This window comes from Lagopus leucura, unplaced genomic scaffold, assembly GCF_019238085.1.
Source record: "Lagopus leucura isolate 7727_CA_CO unplaced genomic scaffold, USGS_WTPT01 Super-Scaffold_1, whole genome shotgun sequence".
Classification (NCBI taxonomy): domain Eukaryota; kingdom Metazoa; phylum Chordata; class Aves; order Galliformes; family Phasianidae; genus Lagopus; species Lagopus leucura.
Window position 1 is genome coordinate 19,012,491 of NW_024962250.1, and position 15,031 is coordinate 19,027,521.

A 15,031-nucleotide genomic window follows, 5' to 3' on the forward strand; every position below is an offset into this window, starting at 1 on the left:
ACATACATATATAACCACGTTGGTAATACATTCATAGTAAGTTGGTGATACACTCGTGGCAGTTTTCTATGTATTTTATAAAAGAGATTTTCTTGATATAGCTATGCAGTCTTAACAAATTGCATGCAATTGACTCTCATATTTCTGTGTTGATATACACTGCAAAACACTGTTTCTACACTGTACTTCTATCTGTTTCTACAACTTCAGTATTCAATGGGAGATACATTCCTGTATCCGTAGCACCTCTCCATGCTGTGAGAACACAGTGCTTTTGTGAAAGCTAATGGCTGAAAACGTTCTTTTTTTTTTAATGATTGAAGAAAAGGATAGTTCAGGCTGAACTATCTGGCACTGAGAAAAGCATAAAATAACCCAATATAGCAGCTCTCTATCTAAATGGTCAAGCCTGCATTTCAAAGTTAAACCCTGTGACTATAGAGGAACTGTTCAAATATCTTGAGACACTATTCTAAAGTATTTGCCACAGTTTGATAAACTGAAGGTAAGTTAGCTCTTTAAACAATTTATAAGGTGACATGCTTTTAACATGAGAAACCAGCCATTGGATCAAAAGTGGGATTTTTTTCCTGTTTACTGTGTGCTTTTAATACACAACAGTAATGCAGGGGAGCAGGAGAGAACCGGAGATAGCAGGGAACAAAATGAGAGGTGATGAGAACAGGTAAAACTGATGTACCAAGAGAAATGGGAGGAGTGGGGTGAGAAAGCAGGTGAGAAATTTCTGAACATAGGCCAAGGGTGTGGGGGAATGCTCTGGAGAAGAAGGGACACAGGAAGCAGTCAAGGGGAGGAGGAGGCTCAATTTGATCATTTTCCTCTTTAAATAAATGAAAGACTCAATGAGACATTCGCACGTGTTCAAAGTGGAAACAAAATGTTATTTACCAAAATGACAAATTCTGATCCAAGAAAATTTTCTTATTCCTCTTGCAGACAGCATGACTTGTAAGGTTACTATTATTATTTTGGTTTAAACTTCCATGGTCACAGATACTGTAGCATCAGTGTTCTGTGCACTCTTTCACACTGCACCTGAGAGACGGGAAAATAAGCCTGACAACACAGCAGTCCCCCAAAATAGAATAAGTGAAATGGCTGCTTCTATAATCAACCTTAGTTTTCAGCTACTTACAAGATGTTGAAGAGCTATAACTCAACATGTTATAAATCTCTCTATTCTAAAAAAAAAAAAAAAAAAAGTGAAAACATCAAAATACTCATTACAGATATAAATGCTCTACTCTAGGTTTCTCTGGAGAGCTCCAAGTTTACAACAGCACAAAATGAACTCAGACTAATATCACAAAGTAATTTGACTAATCGTCTCTCACAGATGCTGGCACCAGATCTGTGAGATGGTCTATCCTTATTTCAGCATTAAACACTACAATAATAATTTCATTCCCACTGAACACTCTTGAATACTCTCAAACCCATGTGTCTTTTTTCTTTAATTGTGATTCTATCCCTGTAGAAAGAGGAAGCTCCATAAATCTGAGTCAAACTGTTTGCTCTTTCTTACAGGAGACTGCATAAACTACAATCTTACGTTCAGCTCACATCAAAGATATTCTGCTGAATAGGAACAACAGACACTGGTTTATAGAAGTCTGCAGAAATTGCTCAACTTGAAAAACATAAACCTGAGGCTCATCATACTCTGCTTCTTTATTTATTTCTAACTTCCTGCATATTTATTTCTAACTTGTCCATGGGAAGATATTAAGAAACACAATACTTTGCCTATATATTTTCCTTTATCCCACAGACCAGTGATTTAAATTGACTTTAACAAAAAAAATTGCAATTTATACCCTAAGAATCGTTGTTTGTGGCATCTTATATTAAAAGAATGAAAAACCCACAAACACTTCAACTACAATGCCTGCACAAGGAAAAATAAAAAGGATTGCACTCCAGCACACACTCTCTCTGTTGAAATTGGGGTGATGACACACAAATACAGTGACAATTTAAATTAAAAACAAAACAAAAAACAAGGACAATGGAAAAGGATCAGTACATTTCCTTTAAACAATACAGTGCAGTCTGTATGAGACTGAAACACAATGTAGTGTGGGAAACAACAACAAAACCAAGTAACTACAAAAACAGAAAGAATAGATTTTAACGAGCAACTTACAGCATAAAAATACTTGTTAGCAGAGAAAACTATAAGCTTTAAAAAGTGACATCATTCCTTCCCAAATATGTCTTTTGATAATTCAAGATTTGCATTTCCACTCAAAATATCTTCATATTCATAATATAAAATGTGACTTACAATGATACTATGTTCTTGTCCATTAACCACTGAATGTGATCCAAACACTATATTAAGAAGAATCTGAGAGGATTTGTATTTGCACACTATGTAAGATGCTGATGTAAAGAGAAACAATGTCTTTCCACAGTTTACTATTACAGTAGAAAATCTGCTTATTAACACCATTTAAAAAAAAAATAAAGCTCTTAAAGTGAAATTCTAAAATGCTATTAGTTTTAAATATACTTTGTATATTTTTATAGTACTGTTATTAATTTGTGCACAAGATGACTGCAGCTAAACACATATACTTCTTGACTCTGATGTGCATAATTTTTTTAATATTTATTTAATCATTTATTTTGTTAAATATCTCAGTTTTGCCTTTCAACTATTAGCAGCAGTAGCAACAGAAATCCTACAGTCCTGGAAGATGTACCGAGTTGTCAATTGCTCTGACTTCTAAAGTATAGTAGTACAGCATTGTAAAATACACAAGAAAAAGAAAGCCTAGAATGTACATAGTCCCATGATGTTAGCAAGGTCATTGAATGTTCTAGGTTGGAAGGGACCTTAACGACCACCTTTTTCCAACCCAGTGCCACAGGAAGAGTTGCAGCCACTAGATCAGGCTGCCCAGTATCCCATCCAGCCCAGCCTTGAATGCTGCTAGTGATGGGGCATCCACAGCTTCTCTAGACAGCCTGTGCCAGTGACTCACCACACTCCCTCTTTTAGTTTAAAACCATTACCCCTTGTCCTGTCACTATCTGCTCATGCAAGAAGTTTGTCCACTTCCAGTCTGTAAGCTCCCTTCAAGTACTGGAAGGCCACAATGAGATTCCCCTGAGCCTTCTGTTCAGCAAGCTAAGCAAGCCCATCTCCCTCAACCTTTCTTCGTAGGAGAGGTGCTTCAGCCCTCTGACCATCTTCACGGCCCTCTTCTGGACCTGCTCCAACAGCTCTGCATTTCTCCTGTGCTGGGAGCCCAGGGTTGGACACAGTACTGCAGATGGGACCTCACAAGGGCAGAGTAGAGCGGGACAATCACCACCCTCTCTCTGCTGGCCACCCCTCTTTTGATGCAGCCCAGAGTACCACTGGCCTTCCAAGCTGCAATGGATCTTCTGGGTCATGCCCAGCTTTTTGTCCATCAGGAGCCCCGAGTTCTTCCCCACATAGTTGATCTCAATGGGTTCTTCTCCTAGTCTGTACTCATGTCTGGGATTGCCCTTATCCAAGTGCAACACCTTGCACTTGGCCTTGTGTGAGGCCTTGTGACATCACTGTATTCTCTTGGGCCCACTCCTTGAGTGTGTCCAGGTTGCTCTGGAAGGCATCCCTTCCTTCTGCCTTATCAACTGCACCGCCTAGCCTCATATAATTAGCAAATTTGTTGAGGATACGCTCAATCCCATTGCCTAGGTCATTGATAAAGGTGCTGAAAAGCACTGATCCCAAGAAAGGCCCCTGGGGGACATAACTAATGACCAGCCTCTGCCTAGACACAGATCTGTCAACTACGGCCCACTGGCTGTGTCCATCCGACCAATTCTTTATCCACCAAATAGCTTTCAAATCCATCTCTTTCCAACTTAGGAATAAGGATGTGGTGTAGAACCATGTCAACAGCCTTGCAGAAGTCCAGGTAGATGACACTAGTTGTTCTTCCTTTGTTCACCAATGCCATCACTCCACTGTAGAAAGCTGCCAGATTGATCAGATATGATCTGTCCTTGGTGAAGCTGAGCTGGCAGTCTCAGATCACCTCCTTGTTTCATCTGTGCCTTAACATAGCTCCATGGTCTTGACATGAGGCTCATCAGCCCATAGTTCCCTGTGTCTTTTGTTCTCCCTTTCTTGAAAATGGCAGTGATATTTTCCCTTTTCCAGTCACCAGGGATTACACCTGACAGATGTCACAGTGACAGAGCAAAGTGCCAGCTACTCACACTACAGCTCCTTTCCAGAGCCTACCAGAACACATGCACAATTCAAGTTTGACAAGATAACATTCTGTATCTGCTACAACAGCCACAGCAGTTGAAAACTGTGACCACATTTCAGTGCTGTGTTTTAGCCATATGCTGCATAATGCTATGATCTTCCCTAACAGTAAAAAATGGGAAGAAAAAAAAAATCAATAGCTGAAATGGATGACTATAATACCAGAAGACAAAAGCTGTAATTGCATCCTGTCCATTATGTTCAGAATGAAAAAGGAGATTAAAGGTTAGACATTTATACCACTGCAAACTCAATGCATCCCAGCATTGATAATATATCCAGCTATGCAAGAAAGTAAACCAACTGCTGTGACCCAGTACTCCAACACATTCCAAACCCACCACGAAGATATGTGGCAGATGCTCAGCCCGGAGCCCACTGAAAGACAGGTTCAAGTTTTAAGTTATTCTCCTTGCAAAACTGGCACCAGGTTATTGCATTAAAATTGTTCTACATTACTACTTATTTCGACAATGTCAACTTCTAAATGCTGTGTGCAATGTTTTGTGAGTACTACGCTGGCAGCAGGTGAATTAGGCAGTTAAAATCATAACATAGTTGAAGTGATTGAATTAAAATAATAACAATGAGAATAAAGCAACTATGAGAATTATTGAAAGGTTATATATCTAAATATAGCTTGTTCCAAAGATGCTTCAAATTACTTCATCTCTTGAAGTAAATCTATAAAAGTGGCTAGAATCAAAGCCAGGTTTTGACAGAACAGGTTAAAAAAAAAAAAAAAAAAAAAAAAAGGAGGAAAAAAAATAAAGGAAGTGTTTATCAGTGTGACCATGGTAGCTGTTCCACCCAGCATTACCAGCAAACAAGGCATTCAGCCAGCTGGTAAAGTCTTTACCTAAATAGAAATAAGACATTCTGTTCAGCTTCCACATGCTGTCTGAGCTGGGCTGCTGCACGCCAACCTGAATGGGGTGACACTGCCGCCAGGACCAAGCAGCAGCTAAAGGTGGGCAGGAAGAGACGTAGGAAGAGACACATTCAGTGGCCACGTAGGCTAATGCCATGCATTTGTTTCCTATGGGTGTTCTACAAGATGCCTTTCCACTTTAGTCACACAGAATAAATACTGTTTAGGAATTCTGGTTACTCAGAAGGAAAGTTCTGGGAACTGATTTTCCAGTATGGATGCAGAGAAATAATGCAGCATTACAAAGGGTATTCAGAAATGCAAAAGAATAAAAGCCTTCAAGTGACAGATTCTGCATCAGGGTAGTCAACAAAGAGCTAAAACTTTGCACTTCATTAAAGAAATTTTGCAGGCAACAAATGCTGTGGACTGGGAAGTGTTTCATGGCTAAGTTGTGCTTAAATAACAGGGCTAAGGAGTCTAAAATATGACTGTGAATTATATTTGTCACCTGCAATCACCTAATTAAGAGCTATTTTCATTCTAATGCCCAGTGTCATAGCTTAATTATTGCATTTGGCAGAATCAACAAAATACATGTTTTAAAGGGAATGTTCATATGCACCATCTATAAATTAGCTCAGACCAAAATCTCAATTATGCATGGCCTCATATTTGCAGTACTAAAATAAATTTTACTTTGATACAGAGTTTATGTTCATATGTCATGGCTTAGAAGCATTGAGGAATCAGTCTATTTCGGCAAAGCAAACAATAACATAAGTCAGCTTTTACAGTTGAAAGCTCATGTTGAAATTAAAAGGAAAAAACAATCCTCTGCTGTAATACACGTGTGTTTTTTTTTTTTTTTTTTTCTTTAGCTATCCAGGTCTCTAAGAAAAACTGCTTGTTCTAAATCTTCCTCTGCTTCTCTGTACCTTGTTTGCTACATGCACTTTCAATTTTCTGTTGAAACAGCTAAAATGAAAGAAAAGCTTAGTTCTCGCATCAGCCTTAATAGAAGGTCAGAGATGAAAGCCATGCTGCCAGTAAAAGGAAGCAGACGCAAATAAGGCTCTCTAAACCGGTTCTCAAAATCACATCTCTTTTTCAAGCCCATGTATACCCTGCAGCTGTGCTCGCCAGAGAGTAACTGATGCTTTTAACTTTCTGCATAATAGAAAAGCTTTTGAGCAGCATAATATTACAGCATTTGCTTTCTCTAAATCAGATCTGTACAATCACAGGCAAGTGAGGAAAAATAGGTACTAAAAGGTACAAGCGGAGATTGTTTGTACAGCTTTACAGAAGATGGTGGGCAGATGGCAGGGATTTGCAGTGACACAGCTGTTTTTAAAAATAAAGAAGTGGGAGAGGAGAGGCATGATTGCAGCCACACACGTTCCTAAGCCTGGTCACACAAGAATAAAAAATTAACCTAACACTGAGAAACAGCTTGTGTGGGTTTTTTCCTTATCATTTGAATTGACACTCAGAAACTTTTAAAGACAATCAGCACCTTCAATTCCTTCTCCAATCATTAGTTTTCTAAGAAGCTATTAAGCCAATCTGACAGTAGAAATGCAAACCCACAATGGGGCACTGAAAAGGCAGCGTCAAAATTACTTTCAGCACAGTGCAGCAAATTTTTGCTATAAGTGTTACGATATAGAAAGACAGTTATAACATGAAATAAACACTGTGAGTGATGTTATCAGTTGGAATATTACAGCTATCAAAGGCTTTGACTTTTCACTGCAGTAATTTTTTAGATAGTATTGGCAGAAGTCAGCAGTACAGTAAACAGCAGTATATGTGAGTTAAATAGAACATCCAACAACAGATATGAGAATAGGTAAAAAAAATCTTCCATTTCTAACTAAGCAGTAATGTATATAAAATTAATTATGAATCTAAGAGAACTTTCACTCACCATTAATGCTTATTTTCATATATATCCCCTAAACAACCACAACAGAAAGCTTGTGTCAGGTAAGTGCTAAAAAATTGCTAAATCACTGAGTAAAATTAAGTCTTTACCAGGTAATCTCATGAAGCTGCTTCTCGACTAGTTATTGAGATTTGTTCACAAGATTGACTCCTCTCCCTTTAAGCTACTCCTAGATATAAGAAAATTTCCATTAACAGTAGAGATACCACTGTCAATTTTCATCACTGTGTGTGTGCTTCACAGTCACCTCTTCTATATTTCAATAACCCACTTTCTCTAAAGTATTAAAACAGACTTGTCAGCACTGAGTTTTTACTAACTTCAAAAACAAACAAAAAAATCTAATTTTCTGAAGATACAACCCAAGATCCAATACAGAGAAAAAGGCTATTCAGCATCTATCCACCAAGTATTTCTTTACACTTACGTTTTGCTATAGCTGGTTGCTGTACTGAGTAGGCTGCAGGTGAAATCCATTACAAAAATGCCTGGTACAATGCATTTACTCCACAATGTGCCCTTCTGCATTGCCTGAATTACTCCCAATCCAAAGACAACAGCTAAACCAATTAGCGTAGCCTAGAACACAAAACTCACTCACATCTGGTGACATTTAAATTAATTTTATTTATACCAGGTTTTCAAAATCAGAAATATTTTAAAGAAATTCAATACTTAAAGACAGGTGCTACATTGATGATCCTTCATCCACCATTAGTGCCATGTTTTCACTCTACAATCGTTAACTCTCCACCACAAACTAAGGGGAACTTACAAGTTTATGAAAATAGGCAGACATGAAAATTTGGTTTATACTGGAATTGGCATAAGAGAGTAAAACTTGTTATCAGCTTGTGGCAATTTGACTTATGCTGTAGTACACTGCGGGTTCGGAGGGAATTACACAGCAGAGAGACTCTTCTGCTCAGAGAAATGGACTCTGGGTTTTTACTGACCATACTCAAAGCCTGCTTAAGGAGCTGACTGGGAATGATTCTTACACTGAAGTCCTTACAAATTTAAACTTTGCATTTCCAAAATAGCCACAATCACAAACATCACCTACTCACCCCAGTTGGGGGCTTGATTTCCTTTGTCAGAGAAATCAGGCCTGTATGTCTATACCTTTTCCAGGATTTACCAAATCAAAACAAAACAACCGCTGGTTTTGAACTATCTCTTAGAAGAAAAATGCCATTTCTGCGCATGCTACGCTCATGAAAATTTTATTTAATTTATTTATCAATAAAGTAACTGAAGCCAAGATACCCAAAAGTCATGTCTACATTGAGATACACAGAAGATATTCAACTTGAGAGGATTTTTCTCTACTCCTCGATCACAATGAGGCCCTCACCATTTTGCATAATGACAGAAAACAACAGCTGACAAACCATTTTGGAGCAGATGCCAGCTGTCTCTCATCTGTTTTATAATTCAAGCAGTAACAGTTCTGTAGCACTTTATTGTTTGTTTCTTTTTTTTAAAAAAAAGCAAGCCATGTGAATTGGACCTCGCATCCGTCAGTCATTTCAAGAACTAACTGAAGGCAGGCTGATCCTTTCTGATCCAAAACTTGGTTTGGTAGCTTTGAATCTTACATAAATACAGTTTGTGCTTCAATTTTAGATCTACTTGGACTGAGTGTATATACATATAAGCTAGTTTAAAAAAAATAATAATATTCAGTTCAGAAGCCACAGACATCTTTCCAGACTGTTTGCAGGAGAGACAAACATTAAATTTAAACACAGTACTGCTTAAAAAAAAAAAAAACCAACAAAAAACAAACAACAACAACAACAAAAAAAAAACAACAAAACTTTACTGTCTAGAATGAGATTCAAATTGTTTATTAAAATTTAACATTTTCAGTTTTGGCTTTTTTTCTAAAGAAACCACCTTGTGAAAATCAGTTAAAATGATTATTTCATTATGCTGAACTCAAGTCAAACATAAAGAACGAAGTAGATTTTTACATTAAACTGGGCTTTGCACGCAATGTGAGTAATCAGAAATAAAAGACTAATTTGAGGAATAAAAAGGTGATGCTTTTTAAGTAGACAACATGCATACCATCAGTTACTTCTCAGCCTTAAAAGATTCCTGAAAGGAGAATTTTGTAAAACAAAACCAAGACTCATTGATACACTTAGTAAGTCAGTGGTTGTCATGCCTTTTTAGTTAAATTCTAGTCGAGTTTAGCCTATGGAGAACAGCCAACACAATGAGGCGTGCAAGTCGTAAGGACAGCCAGAAGCCTGAAATAAAGCCTTAAAGTTCTACAGGACAAGAAAGCCTAAACACAGTATCTTTATTTATTCAAACTTCAGGAAAAAAAGAAGTTGATGATTATCTGCTTCTTGTTACAAAAAGGGGGCTATGACTTGAAAGTCAAGGGCCAATATCTAAGAGCTCCTCAGTTCTACTCCACCAACTTTTTAAAATAAGGTAATGATAAAGAGCATTCCTTCTGGCAGCACGTACATTTCAGCTGTGACTGGCTGCCTAACAGAGTGCCTTTACGCATACCAGCAGAATCATGTCCAGTTTTGCCATTTGTGGATAACGATGACAAGATACAAAAGCATGTGTTTGCCATAAATAGCTCTGGCTAGCGGAGGATTGCTCACACAGAGCAGATCAAATTCTCTATAAGGAGAGCATTATCTGGCTCTCAGCCAAAACATGTCCCCAGTGCAAGCCTCAGTAGTGGCAAACACTTTCCAGTTCTATTTACATAGAAGTTAACAAGCAGAACAGTTCATCGAGGATACTTCTTGTACCGAGTCAGTGCTAACTGTAATAACGCTTAAGAAGCAAAAACTTCACCAACCTGTATCCCACATTACATATAACCGTCTTTACATACCATCTTATCGAAACAGAGAGCTGCAAGATACCATGTAAGGTTTTACTCCGACATGTAGAACTTTAAGAGCATTCAGGTACGAAACACACTGCATGGTTAATTCTTCAGTACTTGTAAGTTTCTGACACAAGTGTTTCATGGAATCTAATAGTCTCTAGCAGCAGCAGCTGCTTTTACGGTAAACTAGGAATAGGTCCTTTACCAAACGATCGGAATAGCGCCACGAAGTATTGTAAAGCCGTGCCTAAATCATGATTAGGAATGAAAAACTTGCACTAGTTATGATGAGATTAATGATTGTTTATCTTTACAATACTTTCCACAGAAGTTATTTGAAATATGCTTAAATTAAACATACTTAAAAACTATATTTTCCAATGAAAACAAGGCAACATTCTGTAATAAGCCACAAGTTTTATTGCAACGTGGCCAGTTTTTGATCTCAAAAACAATGTTCCATTTAAGGCTCTTTTTAATACAGAAATTGCCATCATGACCAATGTTTTACAAAACTTTAGTGTTTCAAGACTCACATGGTAAACAGATAACCTCTACTCCTGTTCAGTAGTGTACATTCAATGGAAAACAAAAGGCATCGTAACAGCTACTTCATTTATAAAGATATGCATGTAACAGGAATGAAACTGAGGTACTACAATAATTTGATGACACAGTTACAGCAACTGAATTGGCATTCCTTTGGGGGGGAGGGGCGGGTCAAACATATTACAAAAAAGTGCTTTAAATGCATAGTGTTGTGTGCTGCCATGTCACAAAAATAGGCTTGTCAAGGCAGGTGAGGTGTATGAATGCACAAGAGCCTCATGGAACTGCAATCAAGTGCAACTGTAAGTAATACTGTATAGAGTCTACCATCCCACCAGTGGACAATACTTTCAAGGCATTCAATTAGCTTACCCTTTGCTGTCTGCTAGACTATTCACATTAACTATCACATTCATTGTACATGTGGCAAGGAATGCATGCAGCGTCAGTTTTGGCTAAGAGTATGACGTGAAAGCATTCCTTGGATCCTACATAAAACTACCAGGATTAAACAGTCTAATGGCAATCACTGGTAGACTGCTTAACAATGACATCTCCTTCAGGGGCAGAAGGGAAGGGACTTATTTTTGAGGAGGGAAGGAGAAAGGGAGACTAATACTATTCCAATTGAACGAGCTGCAGAAATGGAAGCTCCTTAGATCCAGATGGCACTTGTCTGTCTTTTTATAAGGGTTTTCCTTCAAGTGAAACTACCACGTTGCCTCCCAGTTTCTCTCCGAGTGTTGAACGGTCCTTAATATCATCCAAACCATTTACTTGCCACTCATGTTTAATACCTGAAAGACAGATGGATAACGGGGTATTTGTGAGAACCTCAGCATCTGAACAGTATTGGGACTCACAACCAAGACACTTTTAGGTCCATACCTGTAAATTTCTTTTTAATGGCATCTTTAGAGCTTGCGTAGATCATCTTGCTTTTTAAAGGTGCACTTTCAGGAGCCCTTTAAAGGAGGAAAAACAGTTATTCAACCAACCAGTGTTAAGTCACGCATATTTGAATTTAACTGCAAGCTTTGCTTCTACACACCAGAATATAAATACCAGGTCTTCCTTCTTAGATTCCTTTGTCTCATATGTGGCATCGTACAAAGCGTATCGGCAATCATTCAATGGTAGCAACTTCACAAAGGCTGTATAGGGGTCCTCCACAGTATCTCCAATGTCACCGACCAGTATCTGCTTTGCCTCCTCTACAATTATTTGCTTTTTGTCATCACTTAAGCAGAAGAGAACAGCCTTCTTTCTTTTTTTAATCTCTTCTGGGGTTGACGATTTTCTTACTTTCATGTCATTAAAAACCTTTATGACTTCATCATTCACTGTTACTCCAGAAGCCTGTAAAATGAGATCAAAAGAATAATTTAAACAGCAAAAATTAACATTCGCTAAGCAACGCAACAGCCCACAGCAACAGATAAAGAACTCCACCTGCCCCTGTAGCAATAAAAACACTGTGCTCAATCTGAGTGCACTGCAAGGTTGGTCATGTTTGCAGGACTGGTGCAGAGGACATAAAGGAGGTGAAAAGCTTGTCCACACAGCATCGCTTTAATTCCAGGCAGTGCTTCTAGACGACCGCACACCCGCACCGCTCCCACACTTTTCCATTACCTGATCGTGCACCCGGGGGTGGGGAGGGAGCTGGACGCGGGAGTTTGTAGATTGGGGCCAGGGTGGGTTTCTGTGATGGAACAAACGCTACGGCAGTGGTTTGCAGCCAGCACTGTCATGACTCTCATTTTGCTGGGTGATGTAAGGCTCCACAAGCAGGAGAGATGCTTTCTGCATTGTGTCAGCCCCGACACCGCGCTTTAACAACTCCCCAATTCTATTTCGCACCGCCAGTGTTCTACAATCGCTATTTCTTCCCGAGCAAAGCGGGGTTACAACGCGTGCGGCTCCTGTAACACTACCAAGCCGTCAGACCCCAAACCCATAGCAGTAAGAAAACAAAACGCTGACGGGGCGAGCGGGCAGCTCACGGTGAGAAACAAACCCGCGGAACAGTCACTCCCGAGCCAGAAAGCACATCCGCAGCGTCCTTGCATTCAGAGCAACCCCTGCATCTGGGCCCGAGCGCTGGGTGCGGGCAGGTGCACGGGGCGGCGGCTTTGTCCCGAGGAGCCGTGCCCGCCGCCGCGCTTTGTTCGCCGCCCGCCCGGCCGCAGCGCGTCGCATCCCCGCCCGGCCCCGCCACCGCGGCCCCGCCGCGATCCCGCTCGACCCGGCCTGGCCCCGTCGGCTGCGGTAGCGCCCCGGGCCCGGCGGGACACAGCCCTCCGGGAGCTCCCTCCCCGCGGCCCGCCCGGCCTCGGCGCGCAGGCACACGGACGCAAGAACGGACGCCGCCTGGGCGGCCGCGGGGAAAGTCGCCCCCGCCGCCCGCCGCCGGCCCTCGGTCCCGCCGCCCGCTGCCGCCCCGGGGCCGCTCCCACCGCCCCTTCCCCCCGCACCGGGCTAAAATTAGACTAAAATGGCCGCCGGAGGCCGCGGGGTCTGAGAGCGCTGCGCCGGGCCCGCTCGGCCTCTCGGCCCCGGGGCCGCCTCCCCGCCCGGTCGTGCCGCACCGCCCTTACCATGGCGCCGGGTCCGGGGCGGCGGCGGCTGCCTGCGGTGCGGGGCTGCTGCGCGCAGGAGAGCGCTGCGCTGCGCTGGGGGCGAGGCGGGCGGGGACTCGGGCCGGGCGGGGGATGAGCCGCGGCGGCCGGGGAGGGCCGGTCACATGGGCAGCTCCGCCACCACGTGCCATCGGCCCGGCCCGGCCCGGCCCGCCCCGCCCGGCTCTCGGCGCCCGCAGCCGGGGCCCGCCGGGCCGCCCCTCGCGGGGAAGGGCCCAGAGGCAGCGGGAGGAAGCCGTGCTTCCCCTTCTAGCCCGACTGCCCGCGCCTCCGTTTACTCGCGCGCCTCCGCCCCCGCCCGCAGCCCCGCGCGCTGCCTGGCCGGCCCCCTGTGCTGGCGAGGCCCGGCCGAGTGGGCGGCCCGGTGAGGCAGTCTGGATGCGGCCTTCTCTCGCCGCCTGGCTCCCCCCGGGGCCCGCCCTGACGCCCGTTCGCTGCCGTAATGTGGACATCAAGTACCGAGACGTATGGCCGCGCCGCCCGGCAGGGTCACGGTGGCGGTCGGGCTCCTGGAGGCTGAGCGCAGCTGCTGCCCCGCACTGCGGCTCGCTCCGAGCGGCCGCTCTCAGCGCAGGTACTCTGTGCCGCTCGGCAGTCACTGTCCCTCGCATCGCTGCCGTGCCCGACGTGGCCCGCGGTTGGGCTCTGTGCACGCCACGCAAGGGGCATGTGTTATTGATGCCGTTTGCCGTCTCCTTATTCCACTCTGAATGGGAGTTGTGCTGCAGCTGCGGCTGTCGTCTGTCTGTGAGCACAGATCTGGGTGGCCTGGCACGGGGACAGCACCTCCTGGCAGCACAGAGAGGTGTCTGAAAGAACCGCTGATACGGCAGGGCAGGGCGCAGCGTGCAAGGGTGAAGGAGTAGTATTAAAAGATAGGAAGGTGGCTTCTAGGAAAACAAGAAGGAACGGCCCTCCTGGGAGCGTGCCACTTGTCTGTGTTGGGTCAGGCAGGGGTCAGGCACGGCACACCAGACGTGGACCTTTGTGTCTCCAGCACAGCAAGGTGAGGGGATGATGTGGCTCTTAACCCATGAGCTATTGTGTGGCAGCCCAGTACTCTTGGGCAGGCAGGATCCACCCAGCAGTGTGCATGAGCACCCAGCTCCCCAAAGCACCTGAGCTGCTAATGGTGTCTCAGTGCAGCAAACTGGTATATGTATGTGTACAGATGGGTATGTTGATACAGTGCTGTGTGATGTGTAGGTTTCCCCCCCCCTTCCTCCACTACCACATGCCATCATGTTGACATGATGTGTCGCATCCTGCCCTCTCTGATTTCAGAGTTCAGACCTGAATTGAACTCAGTGAGATCCAAAATGTGGCCCATCAGCCTTAAGGCTACTACCCTATAGATGCACTATGGCTCCAGCTCCTCACATCTGTGCAGTCCCTGCCAACACAGAGCCAAAGACAGCAGCTCTGCTGCCACTTTGTTCCAGCCGACGGCCACTCCTTTGTTTGTGCTGCCAGCAGTGTCAGACCCAGGAAGAGGGCTGGTACTGCATAATTGCATTTTGTGTAATCCATAACACAATTCAGTTTTCAAATGCAACACATGCTTTTGATCATACAAGTAATTAGGTAGGATAGGTGAAAATTTATGGGGAATAACAGCACAGCTCCTAAAATGGATAATTCTCCAGATGCAGTTTTATGGTTGACTTACAACAATGTAAGTCCAATGAGACCATCTCTTCAGCCCCATTTTAGGATGTCTCCCGCACAGCTTTTCAGGCTTTGGTGAACTCCAGCTGCTCAGCATGGCTTGGTGAATCACAAACCCATTTGAGACACCGTAGTGTGTCAGTATTCGTGGCACGTGCCCTTCTGTGTCCTTGCTCCCAATGCC

At 43.1% G+C, this 15,031-nt stretch overlaps 1 protein-coding gene across 2 annotated transcripts; it reads right to left on the reverse strand.

The window, feature by feature from the left end:
• Nucleotides 1-10,276: 10,276 nt before the first annotated feature.
• CFL2 (cofilin 2) lies at nt 10,277-13,203 on the reverse strand. Of its 2 annotated transcripts, none has more exons than XM_042870696.1 (4): nt 13,138-13,203; nt 11,589-11,896; nt 11,426-11,502; nt 10,277-11,334 (listed from the first exon to the last, which is right to left on the reverse strand). In XM_042870696.1, the coding sequence occupies exons 1-4, from the start codon at nt 13,138-13,140 to the stop codon at nt 11,222-11,224; spliced, it is 501 nt and encodes a 166-aa protein (XP_042726630.1). In that variant the 5' UTR covers nt 13,141-13,203; the 3' UTR covers nt 10,277-11,221. The 2 variants fall into 2 exon arrangements, with proteins under 2 accessions (XP_042726630.1, XP_042726638.1); XM_042870704.1 differs by lacking the exon at nt 13,138-13,203 and adding an exon at nt 12,558-12,644.
• Between the last annotated feature and the right edge of the window lie 1,828 nt (nt 13,204-15,031).